The following is a 24,075-nucleotide window of genomic DNA, read 5'->3' on the forward strand; positions in this document are numbered from 1 at the left end:
AAGCAATGCCTGATCTCATATACCAGCTATAATCATTTGCAGAGTAAACAATAGAATATCCAAAACTTCAGTATTTGTTGCTGAAATATTGTATATCATGTTAAAAATCAAAACGAAAAACACCCGAGTTTTTATCTGAATGAAATCACGTCGTGTACTTATCTGTCCGGACACATGGTACTGTAGTGTAGAAAATTTAGGTAATTTTGATACCCTCCTGGACGAGCCTCAGAAACATATGTCAATACAATCAGAAATAAACAAAGTAGTTTGTTAGTTAGGAGAAGAACCTAGCTGTACTGTGTCAAATTTTTAGGTCTCCAGGTTTGACATAATGAAATCTGTATGGAAAAATGTTTAAAAAAGTGTCCGGTTGATGGTCCCCGACCAGTATAGCTAAATACTCCAATAAAATATTTTTTCTCTAATTTATATCAATTAATATTATAATTTAATAATAAACTTTTCCAGTTATTAAACATTTAAATACTTCAATAATAATGTATTAATAAAAATAACAAGAGGGCCATGATGGCCCAAAGTCGCTCACCTGTATATAGGCCCCCAGAGCGGGGCCAGTTTAAACCCCAGGGCTTTTATTTGAACAAACTTGGTTGTATATGTAAGTATGTATGCTTAATATCTAACCTCCAGCTATTTGGATTTTTTCAAAAAAGATTTTTTAAGTTTTTACTATATGCATATAGGGAAAATCATTGACCCCCTAGGGCGGGGCCAATTTTGACCCCAGGGTTTTTATTTGAACAAACTTGGTAGACACTCATTAGAAGATGTTTCATGCTAAATATCTTAGCTTTAGCTCTTTGGGTTCTTTAAAAGAAGATTTTTAAGTTTTTACTATATGCATATAGGGAAAATCAAAGACCCCCTGGGGCGTTGCCAATTTTGACCCCAGGTCTTTTATTTGAACAAACTTGGTAGACACTTACTAGAAGATGTTTCATGCTTAATATCTAAACTCTAGCTATTTAGGTTTTTTCAAAGAAGATTTTTAAGTTTTTGCTATACACATATAAGGAAAATCAATGACCCCCGGGGCGGGGCCAATTTTGACCCCAGGGCTTTTATTTGAACAAACTTTGTAGACACTCACTAGAAAATGTTTCATGCTTAATAGCTAAACTCCAGCTATTTGGGTTTTTTTAAAGAAGATTTTTTAAGTTTTTACTATATACATATAGGGAAAATCAATGACCCCCTGGGGCGGGGTCAATTTTGACCCCAGGGCTTTTATTTGAACAAACTTGGTAGGCACTTATTAGAAGATGTTTCATGCCAAATATCTAAGCTCTAGCTCTTAGGGTTTTTTAGAAGAAGATTTTTTAAGTTTTTCTGACTGGTTGCCATGGCAACCAGAGTTTTTAATGGAATTTAAATTTTTGAACAACTTTGAAAGGGGTCCACCTAAGGATCATTTCTGTAAAGTTTGGTTGCAATTGGCCATGTGGTTTAGGAGGAGATGTTGTTTGAAAAGTTTGACGCCATTTTTTGAAGAACGCACGACGCACGCAGAGTGATGACAAAAGCTCACCTTTGAGCACTTTGTGCTCAGGTGAGCTAAAAATGGGGAGGAACTGTCTGCTTATTTGCAAATATGCAGACGGTTCTCCCCCAAAATAGGGAGAGAACTGTCAGGGAGGAAACGTCAGGGGAGGAACTGGTAAGGGAGAGAATAGTCTGACTACCGCCGTATGGGCCGGTACGGCTAGCCAAAAGTTCTAGCCGTACGTGAGTCACGTACGACTACCCAGGACTCACTGTATTGTCTAGCCGTACGGCACTTTTCAAAATTATATGGAAGTCGAACCTGCATATTACAGTGAACTCGACAGTTCCGGGTCGTCGACAATTCCGGGTCACATTCAGAAAAATATGTTTATTATTTGGAAATGATTTAGTTTTTCATTAATTTTATAATCAAGTCATATTGACTAATAACTTAGCTACTTTCACGTTGATTTCGGATGTTGTCATTTGAAGAATGGATGTCGCAATCACGAAACGCTTGACGGCATCATTTCCCACGAAAGTGAAAGCAGATATTATTTGTTTACATGCCACCGCAAAAACTGTTATTTGTATCAATAATTTAAGTAATACAGGTATGTTTTGCACAATTATTTGAAGATTATTTACCACTGAACAAGATTAAAAACTTTCATCGCTTTTGTCAAACGTCTTTATGAAGAACTAGCAGACAATATGACCTAGTTTACATATGCCAATTTCGGGTCAGCCAGAGGGAAATTCTCAAAATTAGGAATGTCTTTCAAAAACGATTTTGGTAACTTTTAAGAGTAATTAAATGTATATAGTGATATATTTAAGGTGAATCCTTGTTACTGACTCAATTAAACTTGTGTTTACATATATTTTGATATGCTTTAAATGTGGATGGTGTCCTCTGTATAGAACTGTTACAATGGTTTCAACCAGAGTCTTGAAAAGTTGTATGTTTTTGATATTGTTTCAGTACTTAGATAACAAAATGTATTTTTATGTGTGTTTTTCAAGTGATTTTTGTAGGGTTTTACTTGTTGATGTTGTTTGTTTGAATTTCTTTTTTATTGGGGGGGTGGGGGTGGGCTGGCTTCATTTTATATTCACTGTATAAATAAATATAACATTGATCTTTTTTTTAGGAATATGGCCCCGAAGAGAAAACGTAACATACCTGTTGTTCACATTGCAGATCCTGTTGCAGAAGATGAACCATTCCAGTGTCCTGATTGTACACTGAAGATGTTAATATTTGTTTTAAAACATATTTCTTAAGTGAGATAAAGTTTTTCACAAGATTATAATATATATTCTGTATGTTCTGTAATTGGAAATAAAGTAGTTGCACTCTTAGTATACTTACACTAGCTTGTCCATCTGTCAGCATGTTACTCTTTTTCTCAGCTGTGTATTTACTTTAATTGGATTATAAAAAATAATATAGTTATAACTTCGGTGGTGCAAAGTGCAGCATTTGTAAAATGAATGTGACAGCTCTTAGTAGAAAAAATAGTATAGCACTGTATTACTTTTTTATTTCAGCTGATAAATGATCCAGTTGAACACGATCAACAGTCAAGATGTTCAGAGAGTGTATCAGTCATGATCATAGACCAGATATTTCAGTCATTGAGATACAGAAATCAGTTATCAAGGGGTACCATGCTTACAAGATTCGGCCACCATATACAGTACCTCCAATGCGCTAAAGAGTTGTTGTATCATAGTTTGGGGACCTTTCTGTTGAAAATGTGACAGAGTTAAATCGTATACATATACATGCACAGTGCGTTAACTGGAGTGCAGGTATTAGTTACCCGCACTCCAGAGCATGCCCATTGATTGGTTCATTTTGTCCGGGGTTTACAGTCATATTGTGACGACAGAGAAAGGGAAAGCGATGGAAATATCCTATTCAGATGCTAGTTCATTGGTTACTTTTTTGTGGGGTTTTATATTGTGTCGATGCTCTTTCTATTACATAGAGAATACACAAATATTAAAGACATTAATGCTTGTTTGGTGTGGGTACCACCATTAGACCAGTTCAATGAAAATATGCACTCAATGGTAACAGATGCCAAACATTTTTTTAAATTATTTGATATTGCTTATCTGTCTGTAGGGCATGTTCCTAGGTCTTTGGCAGGGTTGTTTCGTTCTGTATTAGATGAAGGCAGTAATATATTTGCTGAGGCCACAGGAGAACCAATACCTAATTCACAAAATGAAGAAGGCAAGGGAGTGGTTATTCCTGCAACATATTTTATATTTACAAAACAAAACATTAATGAGGTTATGTCTCAGTTAAGAGTAATAAACACTGACTTCAGTGAAATGTTGGTGATATATAAGTAGCAGCCTTTGTATGTATAAAGTTATTTAATATTCAACATATTGTATGTTGGTGATATATAAGTAGCAGCCTTTGTATGTATAAAGTTATTTAATATTCAACATATTGTGACCCTAGATATTACTAATTCCATGTTAACTTACTGTGATTTTTAATTTTTCCACTCGTGGTTTAATACATGTCTTGCAGTCTATTTTTTCTTTCCATGTTTTTATATGCAATAATTTTTGTTTTTATATGCAATAAGTAATTGCAGGTGATTTTTGTTCTTTCTTTGCCTGTGATATATTCTACCTCTTTCATTTGCATTTTATTTTTATATTGAACAAAAAAATGCTGAATAAAAGTGTTGTTATTATGACAGCTGTTTTGTTGAATATAACATCGTTTGAGATGCCCCCCGAAGACAAATATAAACATTTTATCACGTGACCCGGAAATGGCAAGTGCGACCCGAAACTGTCAAATTTACAGCGGGCAGGTGTAGACTCTGAAAAATAAGTTTACCAAATTATTAGAATTGTTGAATTATATCATAGTAAGGAGGAAGTATTTGTTGCACAATTTATGCAGTTTAGTTTCTCTCAACTTTCGTTTCAAAGAGTCACGCTTCGGTAATTTCGTTACTGACCCGGAACTGTCGAGTTCACTGTATTTTGTGCCTCATGATTATGATTTGTTGTTTTATTTGTATGAAAGATGAATTTTTGTTAATTAAGCACATGGATCGAATAAATAATGATCGGAGTGACTATGGGTTTGTCATTAATGCAAGATAGATGCCTTTTATATGATTAAAAAAGACATTATGCAAATTCTATCATTGAAAAAGACATTGTGTATCCGAATTAGAGACTATCCGAATAAGAGACTATCCCAATCTTTATCACCATCGAACATTTTGTTTTTTAAGAAGTTAATAAAAATAAACCACATAAGCTCTGCAAGATAAACAAATATAGAGTATTGCTAATTAAATGAAATACTTATAGGGAGAGAAAAATCGAGTTTCATTTCCACCTGTAGAGAAATGAAATGGCGTCTACACCGCATTGAATAAAATTTGGTATACGGTCTGTCCGGCTTAGTCACTGTCATAGGTTACACGGCGCTAAAATTTGCAAAATAGTTCATTATAGGCTAAACAAAAGTAAATGATGTTAAAAGAATTGATAGAAGGAAAAGAATGTCAGAACAAAAAATAATTATCAGGTCGTTTTGGAGAGATTCGATAATGAAAAGTTATATCTAGCCAGGGTCTTTAAAATAGAATTTCGTATTGTTCTCTGTGAGCGAAATGAGGATCTCTGAACATATATACAGTATAGAAATTATGCGAATAATTTGATAATAATTATAAATCATCATAATCATTATGTTTAAAAAAAATGATCATTCATTTATGAAAAATACGTCTACAAACTGCAATTTTAGTATAAATTTCAATTTCAACGCTAGTCACTTTCATATTTTTCAATGTGAGCGACCTTAAGATCGCTGAGCTTGAATATAAAAATCATAAAAATAAATGGGGTAAAAATCATCATGATGATTATTTTTGAAAATAAATATTATCTATTTTTAATAATATACGTCTTCAAACTACAAAATTAGTAAAAATTTCAATTTAAACGCTTTATTTGATATTTTATAAGTCACTTTTGTATTTTTCAATGTGAGTGAAAGGAAGATGTCAGAACTTGTGTATAGAAATTATGTAAAATAAATGGCGATTAAATCATCAAAATAATTATTTTATAAAAAAAACTCTGATAACATATACGTCTACAAACTGTAATATAAGTATAGATTTCAATTTAAACGCTTTATTTGATATTTTATAAGTCACTTTTGTATTTTTCAATGTGAGCGAAAGGAAGATCTCAGAACTTGTGTATAGAGATAATGCAAAATAAATGGCGATTAAATCATCATAATAATTATTTTGTAGAATAAATATTATCAATTTCTGATAATATACGTCTACAAACTGCAATTTTAATATAAATTTTAATTTAAACGCTATATTTAATATTTTATAAGAGACTTTCGTATTTTTCAATGTGAGCGAAAGGAAGATCTCAGAACTTGTGTACAGTATAGAAATTTTGCAAATAAATAGCAATTTATTATCATACTGTTTTTTTATGATAATAAATTTAATAAGTTTCTAATATTATACGTCTACAAACTTTTATAAGTCATTTTCGCTCACTTTCGTCAAAAAGTCACTTTTGTATTTTAGGCAAACCCTTACAGAGTTGTTTTTCGTTTCTTTTTATAATGAAATTTGAAAATAAAAGGCATAAATATGTTATGTATGTCATTGTTATAAAAATTTTCATAAATACGGAGTTGCATTATTGAAATATCAGAAAAAAGCATTTAAAAAGCATTGCAGTAAATAGTTGCGACTCGCTAGTATAACGCTAACCGTCGTTTGATCAGCATTTGTTTTAATGACATGTCAAAACATGGATTTTAAATCTGTTTCAATGGAAATAATTATTGTTAGTACCTCATTACAGGAAAAGGATTAAAAGGTTGTTAAAGAATTGCGTTCAAGCCCCATACAAAACTTTTTCTAAATTGACAGCTATATCTCCTGTACCCCATTATCTTTCTCCAATCTGCATATATTTGTTGTTTTTTTCCAGCCTAAATGTTGGCATCGTCCAGTAAAGGTATTTGTCTACGCTCACGGTTATACATGAACCCAGTGTACTTCGAAGATAACGATGCTTTATTTGAAATAACGTACTCTTTTTCTAAAGAAGTATGCGTTATCTGATATATCGCACTGTGAGTTATTACAAATAAAGCATATTACTGGCGTAATACAGCTGAGTAACATCAAAGACAAATCGCTGCACCATGTGATAACTCCCAGAACAGAAAATATCTCAGAATCTCGCTTAGCACGGTAAAATATTTTGACTAGAATGGATTGGTTGAGTAAATCAAGTATTTTTGTTGTCTTAGTGCGTTGATCACATACAATAAATGTATTAGACAAGAAATGAAATATCATTTCTATATTCATGGCTGAACAACGATTCCAAGCTCTTTGGAAATGCCAATACTTGATATATAAAATTAATAGGCGTATAAATTATGTCAACAAGACTGATCCAATCTTCTGTCAAAATCTAAGACAGCATGTCTTGAAAAGAGTGAGATGCAAACCGGTAAAAGAAACTTGTCAAATAATGTCATTTCAATACTTGCATCATAGTTTGAGGACCTTTCTGTTAAAATGTGTCAGAGTTAAATCATATACAAATACACGCACAGTGCGTTAACTGGAGTACTGCACTCCAGAGAATGCTCATTCTCTGGCTCTTTTTCTGTGGGTTATTTAATGTGTCGACAGAAAAGGGGATAAAAATAAAAATGTCATATTTAGATGCTGGTTCATTGGTTACTTTTTTCCTGGGGTTTCATATTGTGAAAAGAGGGAACATGTTTTTTATTCTTGCCTATGATACATAAGAGAAAGAACATCAAAACACTTGGCAATCTGATTTATATACAGGTGTTTTGCCCCCTTTTACAAATCAGATAACCTCGCATTTCGATGCTCTTCTAATACTCATATATTACAATTACCTGTCTATTTATTGTCCATTAGCCAGTAGAGCACTTTTCATTGCGTTACTATGAAAGACCGGTAGTGACATTTCAACTTCGGGTTCATCTTCACGAGTTTATGATTTCAACTTCATGAATTCACGATTTCAACAAACAAATTTCACGAAATCAGGATTTCAAAATGAATTCAACATCGCAAATTCACGTTTAAAACTTTACTATTTTAGCTTCGTGAAATCACTATTTCAACTTCTCGAATTCACGATTTTATCTTCATGAATTCACGATTTCAACTTTATGAATACATTCTTTTAACTTCACGATTTCAACATAAAGAATTTAGAATTTTATTTTCAAGTTGAAATCGTGAATCCACGAAGTTGAATTCATGAAGTTTAATTAGTGAAGTTGAAATTGTGAATTCTAATGAAGTTGAAATCGTGAATTCGAAAACTCCGTATGCTGAAAACGTGATTTCACAGTCAGAATTGTGAATACACGAAGATGAAATCGAGAATTCATGAAGTTGATATATATGTTCCGACCGGTCTTTCGTATGTGACACAAGAAAACGTAGCCCTATTGTAACGTTTAATAAATGCTTATGCTGACACCGATGAGGGAAGGTTTCCGTCAGGTTGTTATGGTAGCAAGAAACAAAGTATTCTGAACAATTTGCAAAAAGTGTTAGTTACGGTAAACATGCTGACCCTAAGGTGATAAAGGATATTAAGGTGATAGCTTGCGCTGTCCACTGCATATTAACCCTTACATCGACATCAATCCTATTCAGCAGGCTGTAAAATGTTCATTTCATCTTTTACTATTATCATTCTTTATCTGTACACTGTTGCAGTGCCTACTCATAACGTTTATCATTCTGTTATCATTTATAATCATATACTGTAATAGGGTAAATTGAAAACAAAGAATATTGTCTTACACTAGCACACACTTTATTTAGTATAATAAAACACATTTTTCCATTACAAGCTGCGTATTGTAATAATAATAGTAATATAATATAAATTTGTTTTTAATTACTAGTGATAATAAAGTTCTTATCTCAATTGTTTTTTTGTTGTTCAGAAGCAAACTATCATGTAATAGATTCAAAATTTGACCCCTGTATATCATTTGAATACTATCTATATAATTCAACATGATATTGGACCATAGATATTGTAAGAACTTCTGCAACCTTTCAAAGGCAACACCTCTTACGAAGAAAATATGTATCTCAAAGGGTGTTGTTCTACAGAACTTGTTATTTACAAGAAAATCAAATTTAGACGATTACAGATAATTAGAAAACATGTACACTAAGATTAATGGAGGAAGTAAAAATAAAAAAGGAAATAAGAATCATAGTAGGATAATAGAAAACAAAATGCAGTAATAATTAGAAATCATGAAGGATATATTAAACATGATGAAAATAATACATGTTTACAGAACAAACGAATAATCTTTAGTATATTAAAATCTATCTTAAATATATTTATACAAAAACAGCTAGTTTTGGAATATAATCTTAAATATGTTAAAAAATCTTTCTTCAGCTAGTTTTGGTAATACACATCTAAAAGTTTATACAGTCAATATAAAACTACTTCATCAATATAAACTATGAAAATGTAGAACCATTTTAAAGTGCTGTACATTATTTCCTACTGTTATTCTTTTTAACGTTTTCTTTTTCTTTTGGTATTGTCGTTTCTGTATCTATAACATTTACCAATTAATAGGAGACTATCTAATAATAATATCTGGTTCGGAATAAATTTATACCATTTTGAACTGGCCATTTCGTTAATAATGATTTTGTAGTGAAGCTATTCTCAAAGCTGTACATTTATTAATACATGAATTTTCAAATTGAGGCTTTTGATGAAAATTGTTAAATGAATTAAAAATTTATTTAAAACCATACATTTTACTGTATATTAATAAAGTGTAACCAGCATATATGCTGCACAAAATGATTGCAATAAATTTTAAAAAAAAACAAAACAAAAAAACAAGAGCAAGCACACGTACAGCCCGAGATAGGACAGAAATTTCAAAATCTACAAACTTCACAATTAGCCCATATTTAATTAACTGCACACTTTTGTTTAAGTTTAAAACAATGATTTGCAATTCTGATCATGAACTTAATAAGTCACAGAAACATGTATAACAAATTTTTACTTGGAATTTTCTTTGCTTACAGATACACTGCTGAGGTGTACAGGAAGGTCCCACAATTCTTCAACTAGCTGTGCTAAAGAGTAATGTTATCGATACGTAATAAGATAAACAATAATACAAATCAACAAATAAACAATGTCCAAGCAAATCCCCCAAAAGGCAAACATATTATAAACAAACGAAAAATAATGGTAATAATTAAAAATAAGCATGTACATTATTAACATTTTATTGCTAAGGCTAACATTTTCTTGGAAAAGGGTTGTCACACATTGCCTAGTTATTAAATCGCAATTACCAAGCATGCAACTTATCTAAATATTACATTTACATATATCTTATCTTTTTTCTAAACAAAGCAAACCGAAAATCAACAATAATAGCCTTTTTATCATTTTAACATAAGTTATAGTATAAATATAACCACATTATTATAAAATATATATTGACATTTTACCTGGTGAATGTTATGTTGCATACTGATTTCTAAATAAGTAAAGCCTGATCGCTGATAATACATGGTCTAAAACAAAATGAAATGAAACTTAGTACTCTAACTTTATTTTATAAATTTCAAGAGAAAGGTTTAACGATAATAACAATAATTATCATGATGTAAAGTGCTATATAGCACGGCTCGAATTTCACATGCGCTGTTATTTAATTTGTAAGGCGTAGACCTTTGTGATTAAATAAAAACTTTGAACGAGAAAGCGTGCAATATTATACAAAAAATACCCCAAAACAACACGAATGCGAAGGAAAACAGTGTTAGACTATATATACACAGTGACTGTAAAAACTTTCGGCAAATAGCGAATTCATTTTCAACTGAGAATAACTCATTACAAAATAACAGCAATATTGTTTCATATACTGTAACTTAGTAACTGGGTGTGAAAATAACATGAGGGAAATCCTGGTATTTTTGATTCCAGCATAATTATACATCCTAACAATAATATATGATATACTGGGAGGGATTAAGAACGGCAAGTGCGTTGCTGTTAAATAATAATTTGACCTGCTATTGAACAGGCAAGTATTCATGATGGGTAGTTAATTACTGGGGAGAAAAAAATGTTCGCTATTCAAAAATGAAAATGTGAAAGCATGGTTAATGACCGAAAGCTCAACAATTAAATGGTCATATTATAATTGTCTTCATTCTTTCGCTCTTCAAAAAGCATAACAAAGATAAAGCGAACACACGTAAGTTGTTGCCGCATTACATAATTACATAATTTAAGGTATCGCGACATTATATGAAAATTATTTCCGTCATACTGAACATACATTTTATATTTTCATAACATAAAAAGAACAATGTAAATTTTATTTAGATTAAAATAAATTTAAAAATATAATTAAAAAAGGTTTCAATAACAAAAAAATAAAAAATATTCAAAGAAACAAACTGCTTATTCAAAACCCAATATGGTTTGATTGAGGAGAGACTTGCTGAACAATTTTCTACGTTCGTCCTCTTTATCAGCAATTAAAACCGACACAACTAAGCTATGACATATGAAATTATGTCATCAAAATGACCGTTGCAAATGATTTGCTGTAAAATTTGATGAAAAAGAGCTACATCGAATAAGATAGATATAGCTTGAAGACAAATTTTAAAGTTTTGTACAAGCGTGATAAGTCTTTTGCATAACTAAACAGTTATTTGATTCATTATCGAAAAATGTAGTTACTTAGAAAAAATAAATCACTTAAACTGCTCTCTATTTTAGTTTATAAGTTTTCTTAACGCATACTCATTTACATGTCACAACTTTAATTTTTGTTTCAATTGCAATTAGATCATTTCAGTGGGATATATATTTAAAAGACTTTCCAATGCTTGATCATCTGTTATATCCTTCCAAGAGGGAGGTATATTACTCAACTTATATTCATGATATTCTTCCAACTCCTCTTTGAAATTCGCAACAAACCACATCCAATATACAGAATTGTCATGCATATTAGATGATGGTGCTATATACCAATCTTTTAAATGTTTTTTATACTCGTTGAAGCGATGTTTCTGATCGCACTTTTCTCTTTTCTCGTTATTGCAGGCGTAATTAAAGAGACCGCACGTGTGTACATCATCTGTTTGAATAAGAAATTCACACGATTCCAGACATGCCAATTCATTATCCAAGCTTCGATTGCCTATGCAGCAAAGGGGTCGATGTTGTATGCAGGTGTGAGATTTGTTAGATTCAAAATGATCTTCAGTTTGTGGACATGGTTCACCACAAAATGAACATTGTTCTTGACATCCCCACGCGCTTTTAACATAACTGTCAATTGGATTTGCGTCCATCCATTTAACTGAATTACTGTCGGTATTTTCAAACCTGGAAACAAGACATGTTTCTGACTCTTTTATTTTTTCCAATATTTTGCTTGTAAGGTATTCCAAATCTTTTATGATTTCTGTTTCTTTTCTTCATTATTTTAAAATCCTCTGATTTTATTGTAAACTTGGAATCTTTCATTAACTTTCTAAAACGATTCGATCCAATTTTCGGTACGAATTGGGTGGGACAAATCTTTGCATTGATAGCCAACATCTGATACACACTGGCTTCTACAGTAGAAAAAAACATCTTTAAGAAGAATTAAAAGACAATTTTGCATAACTGTTTCTTCCAAATAAAATCTGTTTGCTTTACCTGTTAACCACGACCTTGCATATACCTTAGGATCACGTATATATCCTAAAAAAACTGGAGAAGTCCTTCTTTTTCAAAAGGTCACTGCATATATTTCAATTATGACTGTATTTTTGACTGCAGGCAGATTAGCATAAAGCTTTTTAAATGCATTGATTTGACAAATTTTGCGATGTATATTCTTCACTGAAACATTCAATGACGTTGGTGAATAAGTCTGAGAAACTACATTTTCATTATAACGAGAAACTTAAACTGTGCCCCTCAAAACTTATTTTTTGCTGTCTCTGTATCTTTTCCAGGCGAGCAACAGAAGCCAATGTCCTCTAAAAAATAAATTATTCATTATGCTTCTCCCACACACATGAGCAATATCTACTAACATTTACATTACATTTTTAACATAAAATGGAATTTGAAAATTTGTTATTTTTGTGTCTCCTTTTAAGAAATTGCATGTTACAAAGTCCCAAGTTCATGCATTAATAGATCTACATACATTTCCGTTATTTCTTCATTCACCCGGCACAATCCATGTATAAAATCGTCAATTGTTCCAAATACTTCGTCAACCCTAGATTGAATATACGCCATTGCATTTGAAGCACCCTTTAATATTTTTTTCCCCGTTTGAAACCATGTAAAATTAATATCCTTTTCATTAATTCCCGTGTTATGGAACGTTCCCCTTAAAAATGTGACATTTGGCAAAGGTGTCAAGTTCTGACTCTGTTCTAAGTACCCTTTTAACACCGCAAAATGGCTTTTAAATTCATTTAGAAGGCTCGTTCTGAAAATATCAATCATTTTTCTTCTGTTTTGTTCTGATCGAGACGATGGAGTTTTTACTTTCTTCACAAATGATTGCCATAAACCATCTATTTTATCTTGCCTGAATATTTTATCTTTATTTCTTTTTGCAACTGTGCAATTGCCTACAAAGTAGAATGATTTGAAAACTATAAAAAGTGTCAACATGAAATTTGGAATAAATAGTATATCTTGACAAAACACAGCTTTTTGACATGGACATAACTGTGAAAGCTTTATCTTTGGAGTAACGCCCCTTTTAACTCAACATTTTGTCAACTGCATATTAAGTTGAAAGATTAAAAACCTATTGGAAGATATCAACGTGACTCTTGAACCACCACTTGATGATCATGAAAAGTCGCAGTTGTAAAACAATATATGGCCCTTTTGTCAACGACACAATTTAAAATGTTGCAGGCTCGGCTTGATTGAGTTTGTTCATTGACAGTAATGAAAAGTGTAATTTTGGTCCACGCCCTTAAGCACCTGGTTAAGCAACATTTAAACACAAAAATGGTTAAATTTTGGATTTAGAAACAGCTACAGATGTGATCATACGGCGGTTATCATGTAACATTCAATGTAATACTTTCGTTCCATCTGTGAAAAGCGGCATAAGGTATCCAAGGAAACATAGCGTATGCTCTACACACGATATATAAATGGGTCGAACGAATAAACCTGAAATTTGGTAAGGAATTAGAAATTCCGAAGCCTGCATATCACAGATAAGACGCCAAAGGAAAATTTAAAAAACGCCGGCACCATATTATACGTTGGGGGGGGGGGGGTGAGCAGTATTCAAGTAGGACACATATGTATACACAGCATTAATGTCTCGTTGAACGATATTCAAGGATCAAAACAAAAACCGCTTTGATAACATACATGGCGCGATATTTGACGGCCTCCATACGGCACAAATAACACTGATAAGGCAACGGAATAGATGAAACGGAATCCGTTAAGAGCGTCGAGCGTTCAAGAATGACAAAATTGAAAATGTTGCAGACTCGGTTTGATTGAGCCTGTTCACGGATGATACTAGAAAGTGCAGGTTACCTTCCACCCTTCGTCAAACCAAGTAGAATTCAACATTTATACACTTTATTAGTTAGAGCGGTTCAAACAATTATTTAAAGCGTTTAACTTGAAACTTCCAATATTTGACAAGTACAGTTGTAAGACAAGGGACATCATTATGAAACAAAATTTATAATATGTATCATACAGAAGAGCGCTAACACCGTCTGTGGTGCACTTAAAAGTATATAAATAAAAAGAAACCACATCCTGGAGGTTTATTACATGGGTTGTGTATGGTGTGTCTTAGCACTGGAGTTGTAAATTGATTAATGGTACATGTTTCATACTTATTCTTTGAGTGACAATAAGCAAAAAACATCTGTTTGAGGATTTGATGAAATAAAATGACGGTTACTGCCCTGCTGGGCTCCTTGGCGGTGGTTCTGCATTGCTGGGTTTTGTTGGGGATGCATCCATTGAATGCCGCTCTTCCTTGTTGATCTTGTTTTTCCTTTTTATTTTTAAATATTTTTCAAACAACTATATGCTATTTGTTCTCAGAAAGACTTGTCACAGTTTCAATTATTGAAATATTTAAGATGCAAGTTAATTTATCAATAGTTGTGGGTTTTGGACGAAATAGTTTGTTTGCACAATTTAATCATGCTGCCAGATAAGTTAGTTTTTTTAGAAAGCAACCTGTATGATAGTTAAGGTGACATAAATGTTTTTTTTCTGTCAAATTGAGCTGATCTAGATAATATTTAGATAGAAATACTGTAAAGTTGTAATTGCCCAAAAATTTATTATGAAAAATATTAAGAATAAAATATCAAAACTGTCTAAAATATAACATGACTGCCTCACATTGTTTTCGCTTGAAAATTACACGATAAAATTCTGAAGAATATTGATAGTGTTGCACACAGGTAATTTATTTATTAATTATCTATTTATTAATAAAGTGAAATGTATAATATAAAATATTGAACATTTATTGCAAAAAAGTAAAATTATGTTAACTTTACCTTCCCTCTTATATTTTACGCTTGGACGGGCTCATTGCGCATCCACATATTTTTTATTCTTATATTTAGTTTTATATAAGTTTTATTTTCAATAACAAAAAATTCAAGATTGGCAAGGGAAATAGGAAATCTGTTGAAAAATGTGTTTTAACTCAGACAAGTACTAAAATTTCACTTACTGTACACGTCAACATTAATTTTAAACCCCAATATTGTCAATGGTCTCTTTTCCATCATTTCATATACAGCTGAAAGAAAATGCTAAAATGTATTATCTGACAAAATATGTTACAAGATGCACAGCAGCAAAAAATCAACAAATAAATTGTTAAAGAAATCTACTTATTCCATTTTGGAAAACTGATTAAGTTGTATGGCTTCCTAATAATAATAATAATAATAATAATAATAATAATAATAATAATAATAATAATAATAATAATAATAATAATAATAATAGAAATAAGAAGAAGAACAAGAGGAAGAAAAAGAAGAAATAAGTTAAGAAATAAATAATGATAAAAACAACAACAACAAGAACATAAAAGGGAACATATAATACCTGAAGATTTTAAGATGTTCAAGATGTCGATTTTTTTTTCTAAAAATATTTTAGGTCAAGGAAAGAATATTTCAATAAAGTAACAAGAAAGTGTTTTTTAAACTGATTGTACAATAAAATAAATTTATACAATATCATACCTGCAGACGTATCAAATGTGACAATGGCAGAACACTCTCTGGTGTTAACAGTCACCTTCACAACTTTTCCTCCACACTCTATTGCATTTTCAAAGAATCTTTTCAACATAAACCTATTAATATCTACCGATAGTTTGGTAAGTATAATCATGTTTGGATCTTCAGTCAGTGTGTCACTCCCTATGATGTAAATCGAAAAATATGTGTTATCCTGGTTCAGAAGTTATAAAATGAACGGTAAAATTGTATGAGTTGTAACTAAAATGTCACGTTACTTACTTCAATGAATAAATGAATGAATGAATGAATAAATTAGAAAGAAAAAATAAACAATAAGAAACAAAAGCTTTCACGCAAATGTGACGATTGCTCCCGGGAAGGTTTTATTAGTGTTGCTGAAAGATTTTATGAAAAGGAATAAAAAAAGTAATAAATTGCCTTATATTGTTCTTGTAAAGTGACGTGATCTTCATAATAAACTACATGTAATCACATTGACCTTAGATGTAGGGACATGGCATGGGCCTTAGACACGACACGTTATTTTGATAATGTAGACATTCTTGCCAATTATTTAAAAAAAACTTCCATGCATGACAAAGTTACAGTTCAGGCACGAATATGTGTACATTAACAAAACTAATTGCGGTATTGTTTCCATGGGAGCAGATTCGAATGTGTTTAGATAAGCTTACAACTTCCAACACAACCGAACTGAAATAAATTTGTATAAACTAAACAGTTAGAATTTATATCAAAGTGTTGCCTTTACGTTTTGTATTGGGTGTCGTATGTGCATCATTGTACATTTAGCCGTAATAATGTCTGCTATTCGTCATTAACCAAAAGTTCTTTATAAATACCTCTTCTTTAATCATAATGTGGATTTTAATCCAACTTGAAGTATGACCTTTTACAGAAATGGTTTCAATGGCCACAGGAAACTACGACATAATACTCAGAGCTTAGATAGTTGATATGTATCATTACTTTGTGGGTTTTTCAAACACAGAATGTATCAGTCATCTAAGTTAATTCTAGGAAAGAATCAATGTGTTGTACCTTCTCAGGTTAATCAGCTCGAAGTCAATAAAACACTGACTGTTCTAAATCATAAAATTTTGTAACACTTAAAATCAATACTTGTTTTATTTATCTGTCATGTAATCTTCACATACAATGCCATCAGATTAAAGACAAAAGATACTTTAAAAATGGTCACTTATTATAATTCATTAATTATTGTTAATGATAAAATTTTGTTATAATTGGATTGAAAAGTCAATGAATACACTAAAATCTAAAAGGGCATATTTGGGAGTTACACCCTATTTAGCTAACTCCGAGTAACAATTTTAAAAAGAGTAACTGCTAGTTACGTTCTTTAAGAATTAATGGCCGATGCTTGAAAATGTGAATATTAAAAGTGCATAAAACGGATTTCGTGAATGTTATTAAGGAGATGGGTTATTCTAATTTGAAAAATGTTTTAAAAAAGTCGATATTAGTAGTTCTAAGTGTGTCCTAAATTTTATTATGATTGAAAAAGGATCAAAGTCTGCAGACAGTTTTTTTCGATTTCCCGAAACTTGTAAAAAATGCATTTACGCCCTTATAGCACTAGACCGTCGATATATTTAAAATACTTCCCAATGCTTGATCATCTGATATATCCTTCCAAGAGGGAGGTATATTCCTCAACTTATATTTATGGTATTCTTCCAACTCCTCTTTGAAATTCGCAACAAACCACATCCAATATACAGAATTGTCATGCATATTAGATGATGGTGCTATATACCAATCTTTTAAATGGATTTTATACTCGTTGAAGCGATGTTTCTTATTGCACTTTTCTCGTTTTCCGTTATTGCATGCGTAATTAAAGAGACCGCACGAGTGTTCAGCATCTGTTTGAATGAGAAATTCCCAAGACTCCAGACATGACAATTCATTATCCATGCTTCAATCGCTATGCAGCAAAGGGGTCGATGTTGCATGCAGGTGTGAGATTTGTAAGATTCAAAATGACCTTCAGTTTGTGGGCATGGTTCACCACAAAATGAATATTGTTTTTGACATCCCCACGCACTTTTAACATAACTGTCAATTGGATTTGCGTCCATCCACTTAACTGAATTACGGTCGGTATTTTCAAACCTGGAAACAAGACATGTTTCTGACTCTTTTATTTTTTCCAATATTTTGTTTGTAAGGTATTCCAAATCTTTTATATTTTCTGTTTCTTTCTTCATTATTTTAAAATCCTCTGCTTTTATTATAAACTTGGAATCTTTCATTAACTTTCTAAACGATTCGATCCAATTTTCGGTACGAATTGGGTGGGACCAATCTTTGCATTGATAGCCAACATCTGACACACAGGCTTTTACAGTAGAAAAACATCTTTAAGAAGAATTAAAGACAATTTTGCATACTGTTTCTCTCCAAATAAATATCTGTTTGCTTTACCTGTTAACCACGACCTTGCATATACCTTAGGATCTCGTATATATCCTAAAAAACGGGAGAAGTCCTTCTTTTTCAAAAGGTCACTGCATATTTCAATTATGACTGTATTTTTGACTGCAGGCAGATTAGCATAAAGCTTTTTAAATGCATGATTTGACAAATTTTGCGATGTATATTCTTCACTGAAACATTCAATGACGTTGGTGAATAAGTCCGAGACTACATCTTCAGTATAACGAGAACTTAAGTGAGCCTCAAAACTTATTTTTTGCTGTACTCTATATCTCTCCAGGCGAGCAACAGAGCCATGTCCTCTAAAATAATTATCATTATGCTTCTCCAACACAACATGAGCATATCTACTAACATGAACATACATTTATATTACATAAAATGGAATTTGAAATTTGTATTTTGTGTCTCCTTTTAGAATTGCATGTATACAAGTCCCAAGTTCATGCATTAATAGATCTACAGACATTTCCGTTATTTCTTCAATCACCCGGCACAATCCATGTATAAAATCGTCAATTGTTCCAAATACATCGTCAAAATCAAGAAAATAAGAATCCCTAAAGATAGACCAACACGACAAAATTGAAAATGTTGCAGGCTCGGTTTTATTAAGCCTGTTCATGGACGGTACTGTAAAGTGCAAAATACCGTCCACGTCCCCCTAGCACCGGCTTAAGCAGAATTCAACATTAAACATGAACAGGAACAATTTGTAATTTTGAAACATCCACAGATGTGTTCATATGGCGGTTATCATGGAACCTTCAATGTGACACGTAAGTGCTATTCCATGAAAAGCGGCATATGGTCCCCAAGTAAAAAATGCATGTGCCCTAAACGAGAAAAAAATTGGCGGAACTAATAAAATGGAATTTTGAAAGGGGGTCAGAGGTTATGAGGCCTGCATATCACAGATATAACGTCAAAAGACAAATTTAAAAAGCAGGCCACATATCCTAAGAATGATTCAACAGTATTCAAATAAGGAATACTGGAACCACCCAACAAGAAAATAGCCGTATAGAAAGAACTAAATTACCACAAGCACAACAATAATGTTGTGCTGAACGATCGTTAAGGATCAGAATATAACATCTGTGATTGAATGTACGGGGCGGCGTTTTACAGCCTCCACACGGCACAAACAACACTGATGTGGCGATAAAATAGAGAAAATAAAAATCACTAAAGAAAGCCCAACACGGCAAAATTGAAAATGTTGCAGGCTCGGTTTGATTGAGCCTGCAACCTGTCAACCCTAGATTGAATATACGTCATCGCATTTGAAGCACCCTTTAATATTTTTCCCCTTTTGAAACCATGTAAAAATAATATCTTTTTCATTATTTCCCGTGCAATGGAACGTTCCCCTAAAAATGTGACATTTGGCAAAGGTGTCAAGTTCTTTCTCTGTTCTAAGTACACTTTTAACACCGTAAAATGGCTTTTGAATTCATTTGGAAGGCTCGTTCTAAAAATATCAAACATTTCTTCTGTTTTGTTCTGATCGAGATGATGGAGTATTTACTTTCTTCACAAATGATTGCCATATACCATCTATTTTATCTTGCCTGAATGTTTTATCTTTATTTATTTTGCAACTGTGCAATTGCCTACAAAGTAGAATGATTTGAAAACTATAAAAAGTGTCAACATGAAACTTGGAATAATAATATATCTTGACAAAACACAGCTGTTTGACATGGACATTACTGTGAAAGCTATATCTTTGAAGTAACGCCCCTTTTTAACTTAAACATTTTGTCAACTGCATATGAAGTTGAAAGATTTAAAACCTATTTTAAGATATCAACGTGACTCTTGAACCACCACTTGATGATCAATAAAAGTCGCAGTTGTAAAACAATATATGAAAGATATGCCCCTTATGTCAACGACACAATTTAAAATATGGCACGCTCAGCTTGATTGAGTTTGTTCATTGGCGGTAATGAAAAGTGTAATTTTGGCCCACGTCCTTAAGTACATGGTTAAGCAACATTTAAACACAAAGATGGTGAAATTCTGAATTTAAAAGCAGCTACAGCGGTTACGGCGGTTATCACGTAACATTCAATGTGATACTTTCTTTCCATCTGTGAAAAGCGGCATAAGGTATCCAAGGAAACACGGCGTATACTCTACATACGATGTATAAATGGGTCGAACGAATAAAACTGAGTTTTGGTTCGGTATTAGATATTGTGAAGCCTGCATATCACAGATAAGAGGCCAAAAAGAAAATTTAAAAAAAACGCAGGCACCAGCTTTGATAACATACTTTGGGCGATATTTTACGGCCTCCCTATGGCACAAATAATACTTATATGGCAATGGAATAGATCAAGCGGAATCCCAAAATGACAAAATTGAAAATGTTGCAGACTCAGTTTGATCAAGCCTGTTCACGGATGATACTGGAAAGTGCAGGTTACCTTCTCTCCTTCGTAACTCCAAGTAGAATTCAACATTTATACATTTCATTAGTAAGAGCGGTTCAAACAATTAAAGCGTTTAACTTGAAACTTCCAATATTTGACAAGGCACAGTTGTAAGACAAGGGATATCATTATGAAACAAAATTTATAATATGTATCATACAGAAAAGCGCTTACACCGTATGCGGTGCACTTTATAGTGTATAAATAAAAAGAAACCACATCCGGGAGGTTGATTAAAGGGGTTGTGTATGGTGTTTCTTAGCACTGGAGTTGCAAATAGATTAATGGTACATGTTTCATACTTATTCTTTAAGTGACAATAAGCAAGAAATAACTGTTTGAGGATTTGATAAAATACAATGACGGTTACTGCCCTGCTGGGCTCCTTGGCTGTGGTTCTGCATTGCTGGGTTTTGTTGGGGATGCATCCATTGAATGCCGTTTTTCTTGTTGATCTTGTTTTTCCTATTATTTGTAAATATTATTTGTAAATATTTATCAAACAACTATATGCTATTTGTTCGGTCATAAATATGTTCAGAGCGACTTGTCACAGTTTTAATTATTTAAATATTTGAGATGCAAGTTAAACTTTCAATAGTTGTCATTAAAGTTTCGTTGTGGGTTTTGGACGAATTTGTTCGCATAATTTAAACATGCTGCCAGATAAGTTAGTTTTTTTAGAAATCAGCATGTATGATAGTTAAGATGACATAAAGTTTTTTTCTGTCAAATTGAGCTAAACCAGAAAATATTATGATAGAAATACTGTAAATTTGTAATTTCCCAAAAAATGATAATAAAAAGTATTAAGTATAAAATATCAAAACTGTCTAAAATTTAAAAAGACTGCCTCACATTGTTTTCGCTTGAACATTACACGATAAAATTCTGAAGAATATTGATAGTGTGGCAAAGCGGTAATTTATTTATTAATTATTTATTAATAAAGTGAAATGTATAATATAAAATATCAAACATTTATTGCAAAAGTAAAATAATATTTACTTTACCTTTCCACTCATATTTTACGCTTTGACGGGCGTCGCTTTCAAATATATTTCATTCTTATATATAATTTTATATTAGTTTTATTTTCAATAAAGTGTATGTACATAAATTAAAAATGATTTAAAAAACTAAAAAAAAATTAAGACTGACAAGGGAAATAGGAAATCTGTTGAATGTGTTTTAACTAAAGTACTAAAATTTCACTTACTGTACACATCAACATCAATTTTAAACCCCAATATTGTCAATGGTCTCTTTTCAATCATTTCATATACAGCTGAAAAGAAAATGCTAAAATGTGTTATCTGACAAAATATGTTACAAGATGCACAACAAATCAATCAACAAATAAATTGTTAAAGAAATCTACTTATTCCATTTTGGAAAACTGTCTGCAAAATAAAAATAATAATGGTAATGGAAATGATAATAATAATAATAGAAATAAGAAGAAAAGAAGAAGAAGAGAAATAAAAAGAAGAAAAAATTGAAGAAATAAATAATGATAAAAACAACAACAACAACAGAAACACAAAAAGGAACACATATAAAACCTGAAGATTTTAAGATGTTCAAGATGTCGATTTTTTTTCTAAAAATATTTTAGGTCAAGGAAAGAATATTTCAATAAAGTAACATGAAAGTTTTTTTTTAAACTGATTGTACAATAAAATAAATTTAATATACAATATCATACCTGCAGACGTATCAAATGTGACAATGGCAGAACGCTCTCTGTTGTTAACAGTCACCTTCACAATTTTTCCTCCACACTCTATTGCGTTTTCAAAGAATTTTTTCAACATAGACCTATTTATATCTACCGATAGTTTGGTAAGTATAATCATGTTTGGCTCTTCAGTCAGTGTGTCACTCACTATGATATAAATCGAAAAAAATGCGTTATCCTGCCGCAGATTTTATAAAATGTACGGTAAAATTGTATGAGTTGTAACTAAAATGTCACGTTACTTACTTCAATGAATAAATAAATAAATGAATTAATAAATAAATAAGCAAGAAAAAAAACATCAACAAGAAACAAAAGCTTTCACGCAAATGTGACGATTGCTGCCGGGAAGGTTTCGTTAGTGTTGCTGATAGGAAAAGAGAAAAAAGTAATTAATTGCCTTATATTGTTCTTGTAAAGTGACGTGCTCTTCATAATAAACTAATCACATTGACTCTGGATGTAGGGACATAACATGGGCCTTAGACACGACACGTTATTTTGATGTTGTAGACATTCTTGCCAAGTTATTAAAAAAAACACAACAAACTTCCATGCGTGACAAAGTTACAGTTCAGACACGAATGTGTGTACATTTACAAAACTAATTGCGGTATTGTTTCCATGGGAGCAGATTCGAGTGTATTTAGATAAGGTTACAACATCCAACACAATGGAACAACTGAAATAAATTTGTATAAACTAAACAGTTAAAATTTGTATCAATGTTGCCTTTATGCTTTGTATCAGCTGTCGTATGTGCATCATTGTACATTAAGCGATAAAAACGTTCCGTGCTTGACGTTTTCAAGTGCTTGGGTGAGCTTTTGTCTGTGATAGAAATATATCTGTTATCCGACATTAACCTCAATTTCTTTAGATATATCTCTTCTTTAATCATAATGTGGATTTTTATCCAACTTGAAATATTACCTTTTACAGAAATGGTTTCAATGGCCACAGGAAACTACGACACAATACTCAGAGCTTAGATAGATGATATGTAACATTACTTCAACGGTTTTCCACACACAGAATATATCAGTCATCTAAGTTAATTCTAGGAAAGAATCAATGTGTTGTACCTTCTAAGGTTAATCAGCTCGAAGTCAATGAAACACTGACTGTTCTAAATCATACAATTATGTAACACTTAAAATCAATACTTGTTTTATTTATCTGTCATGTAATCTTCACATACAATGTCATAAGATTAAAGACAAAAGATACTTGAAAAATGGTCACTTATTATAATTCATTAATTATTGTTAATGATAAAACAATTGTATATTTGGATTGAAAAGTCAATGAATACACAAAAATCTAAAAGGGCTTATGTGGTAGTTACACCCTATTGAGCTAAGTCCGAGTAACAATTTTAAAGAGCGTAACTGCTAGTTACGTTCTTTAAGAATTAATGGCCGATGCTTGAAAATGTAAATATTAAAAGCGCTTAAAACGAATTTCGTGAATGTAATTAAGGTGATGGGTTATTTTA

General features: G+C 31.8%; 1 protein-coding gene and 1 long non-coding RNA gene across 2 annotated transcripts; one reads left to right on the forward strand and one right to left on the reverse strand.

The window, feature by feature from the left end:
- Positions 1–2,669: 2,669 nt before the first annotated feature.
- LOC132754348 (uncharacterized) lies at positions 2,670–3,529 on the forward strand. Its single transcript, XR_009629071.1, has 2 exons — positions 2,670–2,796; positions 3,064–3,529. It is a non-coding gene; the product is annotated as an uncharacterized LOC132754348 (long non-coding RNA).
- A 9,266-nt stretch (positions 3,530–12,795) lies between these two features.
- On the reverse strand, positions 12,796–22,807 carry LOC132754349 (uncharacterized). Its single transcript, XM_060744967.1, has 5 exons — positions 22,545–22,807; positions 22,056–22,124; positions 15,909–16,088; positions 15,386–15,454; positions 12,796–13,274 (listed from the first exon to the last, which is right to left on the reverse strand). Exons 1-5 carry the CDS (start codon positions 22,693–22,695, stop codon positions 12,799–12,801), a joined length of 945 nt encoding a protein of 314 aa, XP_060600950.1. The 5' UTR covers positions 22,696–22,807; the 3' UTR covers positions 12,796–12,798.
- Between the last annotated feature and the right edge of the window lie 1,268 nt (positions 22,808–24,075).

Source organism: Ruditapes philippinarum, unplaced genomic scaffold, assembly GCF_026571515.1.
Source record: "Ruditapes philippinarum isolate M1 unplaced genomic scaffold, ASM2657151v2 ctg496_1_1_1_1, whole genome shotgun sequence".
Taxonomy (NCBI): Eukaryota; Metazoa; Mollusca; class Bivalvia; order Venerida; family Veneridae; genus Ruditapes; species Ruditapes philippinarum.

What these genes read in the sequence shown, in the direction of transcription:
- LOC132754349 (XM_060744967.1), bottom strand. Translation starts at nt 22,695, where the DNA reads ATGATTATACTTACCAAACTATCGGTAGATATAAATAGGTCTATGTTG. An exon ending in CACATTTGATACGTCTGCAG is followed by an intron (nt 22,125 to 22,544) that starts GTATGATATTGT and finishes TTTTCTTTTCAG; the next exon opens with CTGTATATGAAATGATTGAA. An exon ending in CACATTTGATACGTCTGCAG is followed by an intron (nt 15,455 to 15,908) that starts GTATGATATTGT and finishes ATTTTCTTTCAG; the next exon opens with CTGTATATGAAATGATGGAA.